Source organism: Lipotes vexillifer, unplaced genomic scaffold, assembly GCF_000442215.2.
Source record: "Lipotes vexillifer unplaced genomic scaffold, Lipotes_vexillifer_v1.1 scaffold408, whole genome shotgun sequence".
Taxonomy (NCBI): domain Eukaryota; kingdom Metazoa; phylum Chordata; class Mammalia; order Artiodactyla; family Lipotidae; genus Lipotes; species Lipotes vexillifer.
Window position 1 is genome coordinate 4,307,102 of NW_006787469.1, and position 6,727 is coordinate 4,313,828.

General features: G+C 36.1%; 2 protein-coding genes across 4 annotated transcripts in view; one reads left to right on the plus strand and one right to left on the minus strand.

The window, feature by feature from the left end:
• Positions 1–778, plus strand: part of RASGRP1 (RAS guanyl releasing protein 1) — an 83,985-nt gene extending 83,207 nt beyond the window's left edge. For 2 of the 3 annotated variants that reach the window (XM_007460191.1, XM_007460192.1), the window contains one exon: positions 395–778. In XM_007460191.1, coding sequence (XP_007460253.1) covers positions 395–529 — 135 coding nt within the window. In that variant the 3' untranslated portion in view covers positions 530–778. The remainder of the gene's footprint in view (positions 1–394) is intronic. The other variant, XM_007460193.1, reaches the window with a different exon arrangement.
• A 5,732-nt stretch (positions 779–6,510) lies between these two features.
• The window catches only part of FAM98B (family with sequence similarity 98 member B), a 34,934-nt gene continuing 34,717 nt past the window's right edge, over positions 6,511–6,727 (minus strand). The window contains exon 9 of the mRNA XM_007460194.1: positions 6,511–6,698. Coding sequence (XP_007460256.1) covers positions 6,511–6,698 — 188 coding nt within the window. The remainder of the gene's footprint in view (positions 6,699–6,727) is intronic.

The following is a 6,727-nucleotide window of genomic DNA, read 5'->3' on the forward strand; positions in this document are numbered from 1 at the left end:
ATATCTCATGTGAACTATAATATCACATATTATAGAATTCCAACTCACTGCTTTCATACCTCAGACCTGACCAAGACTATTTCTGCCAAGTTTAGTCTGCTACACAATATTCAAAGATTTTCTCATTATTCATCTATTGCCCAGGAATGGTTTATTCTGCCTGCTAGCCACTCACATCTTTGATGTAACAAAACTAATTGTTATTTACACAGGCTCATTTGATATTTAATGTGTTATTTTTTATTCAGGGCAAAATACGTGCCTTGAAAACACTTTTTAATTCTCAGCCACAGTGAACAGATGCCAATCAAGTGTAGCAGTCCCAATACTGTAACTGATTTGCCATTCACTGCTGCTTTATTAACATACCTCATTCTTTTTTTTTTTTTTTAAGGAAATAAACACCCTGAAAGCAGATAATAATGCTCTAAAGATCCAACTGAAATATGCACAGAAGAAGATAGAAACGCTCCAGCTTGCAAGAAGCAATCATGTCTTGGCTCAGATGGAGCAGGGTGACTGTTCTTAGCCCAGAAACTCAAGCAGCACAAACTGCAGAGTGTATCAGAGATCTCATTTCCTAAACCTCCTAACACAAAGACCTGGGAAAACTTTGACTGACTGGCTTTCAAAAGGGTACTTTAAAGAAGGAAAGTTGGTTACTCTTTTGTTACTTAAAAGATTCCAACTGTGAGGTATGGTTTTCTCTTCCAGCCAGGTGAATCAAAGGGAGGAAAGCTGAAGAATGCAAAGTATTTGCCATTCATACCAGAAATTCCCACCACCACCACCACCCCCCCGCCCCGCCCCGGGACTAATATCAAAAGCATGATAAAAAACGTGACTATAGTTTTCTGACAAGATAGCTTCTTCTATGTGCCCTGCCCAGCTGCTTCTTCCTTAGAACTAAAATCCCTGGAAAATGAATTTGTTTCCTTCCCGTTTTTTCCAGAGGCATTTATTTTGTTCCATCCAAAGCTTGCTTATAATGGAAAAATACTCACATTCCAAAAGTAGAATTGCTTCCTCTATATTTCAAGCATTCTTTACAAATCTGGTTCCCACTTCACTACCTCAGATCTAATCAATTTGCCTTTTCCCCTTCTTCCTCACTACATTCTTACACACATGAGGATATCTACCTAGAAGAGAACTTCTAGAGATGTAGCCATAAATTTGGGGAGAGCAGGAAGGGACTATTAAACAACATGACATCATCCAATTACAGGTCAACTCATAGTTTTAGTCTGAGTCATAAAAGTAGCCAAGTTAAGTACCTGGAAATGTGGCTATTAGCACCTCACACATGGCTGGCTAATTAGCTAAAACAAACATAATGCAAACATGATGTTTGTCCCTCATATAATGTACACTGGATAGAATGAAGAATTTATGGCTTTTTAAAAATGTTTAACTCTCATATGCCGTCCTATTTTTTTTTCTTTAAGTTTCTGAACTGAATTTGTGCTTGTACTGTCTTCACTATTAATACTATTTAGAAATAAGCTAATTGGATCAGAGGCTTCAATAATAGCTGACAGCATGTACATATGTACATATTATGTATATACAACATCAGTCATGCATGTGGCTTGGAATTCTGTTTCTTCCTTAGTAAAATGTGTGAGTTAAACAACTTGTGGTCATGTACACAAATTCACGAAGTTCAGTTTGTTACAAGATAAAGAAATTGCTCAGAATGTAAATTGTATTGTTTGGCAAAATCACAAGAGTCCTGTGAGTCTTCTGTTGATGAAGGTTAATGATAACTGGGCTCATTTAATTATCTGGGCAACTATTCACAAACTTCTTTGTCAGACTCTTTATTTCTCTAAAATAAATTGATATGATCATTTTCTTTTGGTGGGGAGAACTTACCTTCCATGCTTGGAAAGCCTGACACCAAGCTGACTTAAAGTTCATACACAAGTTGACCAACTGCCAAGCATATAATCTCAGCAATCAAAAGTTCCAAACCTAAAGCCAACAACACCAAGTCTTAATCAGAAACAAATTATATATATATAGTAGAAGCTTCTTTGGAGAATTCAGATCATTTAAGAAGTTTCTTTGAAGAAAGACCAGTTCCCATTTGCATACCTCCTTGTACTGAACTGAGCTTTAGTGAAAAAGCTAGTGACTAGCTTTCAGTTAGTGTTTTAAAGAATCACTTTACACACAAATCTACCTTTTTCTAAATCCAAACTCAGAAATCCCCATGGCAGGGCCGCTTAGGTCCACCACTTGGTATATAATCCTATAAGAAGTACTTTGCTACTTACTTACCTTATGTGGAACAAACATGAGTTTATAATCATCCTTAAAATTCATATTCTTCACCTATTCTTTTCCTCTGACCAAAGACGGTACAATGCAATTTCTTTAAGCATAGTTATGAAACACAATTAAATTTTTTTCATTCTTCTTACCCAGGATCCAAAATACAGAGCCCAGGTTAGTTTCTATGTAAATAATTTGTGATCTAGAGGAATTCAAAAGGTCACAGTCTCCTTAGTCAAATTAACATGGCTAGAAAGTCTCAAGCATTCCAGAATTTATCACTGAAATGGATAGGAAGCAGTAGTTTCACCACAAGTCTTCACAGTCCAGCAAGGGCCAAATAAGTATAGTGTATAAATTAATATTATTTGCTCTGAACTACATGGGATTGATGAAATCTACAGAAATAATATGGAACAAATTTTTTGTTCGTCAAGCCTAGGATACAAATTTGTGTGTCTTGTATCAACTTGAAATAAGTTTGGGCATATATTTATCTGCTGAAACAAGGACAAATCTTGTTAACAACAATGTCACTTCTTATTTTCTTTGGTAACTGATTTGCTGTTTTACTGGCCAAATGTGAATTTGTTTAAAGATGTATAATGTAAAAGAACTGCAAGGAAAAAACAAATGTACAGATTGTAAAGGTGGTTTTTTTTTTGATACCTAATGTAAGTTTTCTTTGTGTAATATTTGTATGATAAAAGACATTAGGATCCGTACGGCATAGATGTCCTTTGTTTCTTCTAGTTCATGAACATATAGAAGCCTCACCTGAATTTTTACATAATCGACAGCTGAGACCACTCCCTACTTCTGTTAACCAAACTGAGTCTTCCTGAAAGGAAAAGCAAAGCAACTAATTACTCAGTATACATTTTTCTAAATCTTTCTATAACATGAAGTAGTAACATACAGAAATATTCAACCTTTTCCCATCTTACTGCATAATGACTTACAGTGATCCCCAAATATTACATCTACAAATACTTAACACTGAAGGAGACAAATCTGAGGTTGTCGTTCCTGTGGCTTTCAGCTTTAATTCCACAGTTCTAAGAAAACTAGCAAGTAAAGAAGAGAAACTTTGAAGCTGTGGATGGAATTGGTAGAGAATGGTTCAATCTAGTGGACAGATCACCCAGAGCAATTCATTTATGCTCGTGATATTTAGAGTGATTAGAGATAGCTGTGATTTTTCTGTAATCATCAGCCAACTTTTGTTTAACTAGACCAATGAAGGGGGGTGGGTGGGGAGAATGGAGACAGATTCCAATCACTCAAATTCCATGGTGGCATGTCTCCTGGTACACTTGGATGTGGTATATTTATCATTTTGACATTTCATAGTCCTTCATACAAAACAATGAAGTCACACTGACAACTTGGCCCTAGAAGAGAGATTAAACTACCTCCCTTCTCCTCCACCCACAATTCCCACTCCAAATCTCTCTACCCTGTGCCCCTTACAAGGTATAGATTGTATCATTCCTCGGAACATTCTCCATCACAAATATTTTGGGGGTTATCATACCTTCTTTTGACACACATAAAGGTAATTAAATGTTTTTTGGTTTAAAATTTTTTTTTCTGTTTAGTGAGGCAAGATTTCCCTGATCTGCAGAACACAAGGGAACAGGTTAAAAGGAAATACTTCATCTCTTCTTTTACCGAGAGCTTATGTGTAATGTTGTGGTAATTATGTATGGATGGACAAATCCAGGTAAGAGGTCAGTTACTTCTTTAATCCAGAAACTCCCAGTAAGATCATGTCTATAGGTGCTATTAGATACCACAGGATAGACCAAGGCAGGGAGAAGAAAAAAGGGGAGGGAAAACAAGGTAGTAGGAAAAAATAAAATTAAGAACTAGGTAAAAAAGAATGATGAAGAGGTGGCACAGAAGAAGGTGTTAGATTTTAGGAAGCAGTGAAGTGCCATTCATCATACTCTGCATTTGTATTGCACTCAATTTATAAAAGTATTTTCACATTATGGCCTTTCACATTAAGGCCCCAAACTGCCTTACTGCTATTCTAGATATTGCTTAGCAAACTTTTCTATGAAAGAAATTTTTACTGAAAGAAGATTTTCATGAAAATCCTACCTCACAGGAAAGAATAAGATATTAGGTTCTAGACCACTCAGCTTTTCATTCAAGTGAAGTTTATAGGAATGTGTAAATAAGGGTGGTTCCGGCTCCAACAAGATTCCAGGAGCAAGTGCTAAACTTGGATAAGATTTACAGTGAGTAGCAGATAACCCAACAGCACTCCTATGAAGGTACAAAGAAATCTTACAGAAATTAATAAATTAATGTTTCTACCATTATTCGCCATAAACCTTTAGTAATAAAAGAAGCTGAAAGTAGTTGTAAACCCGTCCTGTATCAGCAACTAAAGATCCTGAAAAGAAATGAAGCAGAAATGTAAAGGTTTTAAATGAACAGTTTAAGTAATAACTTTTTTGAAATATTTTACTCCAGTGGTCTTTGCATATATTTTTTTAAAAATTATTTATTTTTCAGAGTTCATAGCTACTGATAAAAGTGTTTCCTTATATGGAAAGGCTTTTCTTCAACTATCACAAATGAAATTAAGTCTCTTCATTACATGTAAAATTTTTTTAAAATCTAAGGTTAAGAATAACCAAAAAAATTTATGTTTTCCTATCCTGAACAAATTTCCTCAAAGGGTTAGCTTGAAAATTACATGGCCAAGACTGCGGTGTACACAATATGTGAAGGTTTAACATTATTTTAGATTTCCCTACAGGGTTTACTGTAAAACAAAACAACAAGAATAACACTGCCAAATATCAAATACCATTTGTCCACAGGTACTCAGCCTTCTATCTTTTGAGTTGATTAGACCCCAAATATCACATTTGTCCACAGGTACTCAGCCTTCTATCTTTTGAGTTGATTAGACCACAGAAAGTTGTTATGCACAAGAGTTGACCAGGAGCCTATATATTTTAAAGTGGGATTGAAAAAATTTATGTGACTATCTTTTTCTCTCTCTACACTAAGAGAAAAATGCATTACTTGGGCCACCTCTTAAACCATTCACAACAGGCCTTTATAAATTCTCAACAAATTGGACTTGTACTTAGGTCTTTATAAAACAACCTGAGAAGGCACAAGGATCACATTCCTTATTTGACAAATGAGGACAAATTAATCCTTGAGAGCTATGGCCTTTTCAACCCACAGCACCCCTGGACTAGTGCCATGATTTGAATTCACAACTCCTGATTCCCAAGCCTTCGACTGCTCCAACCACCAAACCACATTTAATCATTCCCCAACCCTGTTTCCCAAATCTAGCTGAGAATCAGAATTACCACGGGATACCCTGGCCCTACCTCTGATCTACTGAAACTGGATATGAGTGTCCTAATCCTGTGTAGCACAGTGCAGCCTGCCTTTTAATATTTGGAGATGTAAAGTGATGGCACAAATGATGAAGAAACCAATTTACAGAAATATTTTTCACACCACCATGTAAAATTAGTACATGTCTTTGTCCCTTTAGAGTAATTCTGACCTCAGTCTTTAATTCTGCTGTCAAACAAAATCATATAGATTTCAAATCCAGTTGGAAAATAAATCAAATATGCATATAGCAAAAACCAGACTTCAGCTTCAATTAATGGAATTTTAACACAAACCTGGCCAGAGGAATTGCTCATATAAAAGAAAGAAAAAGTCAAGAAATCTTCCTCTTGAACACAACTATCAATCAGTCCCTTTCCCTATTTTGTAAAGTAGGATTAACAAACACAAAACACAGCCACAGGAATACAGATGAGGCAATAGTCTATATTCCTTTCCACTACAAGTGGGGTCATTTATGTGTTTCAGACCTGAATAAAATACAGGTAACAATCTAAATTCAATCATGACAATAAAATACTTTCTATTTTCCAAGTTTGATGGTAATAATATATTTACACTTTTAAAAATAATTTTTGCTTGTTTTTGTTTTTTAAAAAGACATAACATGCTCAAGAGTACACAGAATACAGAAAAAATCATCACTTTGTCTAAGAGATCGAATAGTAGTATAAAACAATGCTCTTTACATACTAAACCCAATTCAAGAATGATATCATCAGGGAATCTAACATGGTGTTTACTTCAAAGATGACATTCAAGTAGTTATTTAGAACACTATGCCTAATGTATCTATTAAAAAGTAAGCCTGCTATCTAAATGCTGTAGCTTTTAATATCTTCTATATCCACCACCACCTCCTCCATATGGATCTCCATAACCTCTTCCTCCGTAGCCCCCTCTTCCTCCATAGCCCCCTCTTCCACCATAATCTCCCCTGCCTTGGAAACCTCCTCCTCTACCACCCCCTCCTCCACCTCCGCCCCACCCCCCTCCCCCTCCCCCTCCCCAACCACCTCTTCCCCTCCCACCACCTCCTCTACCTCCA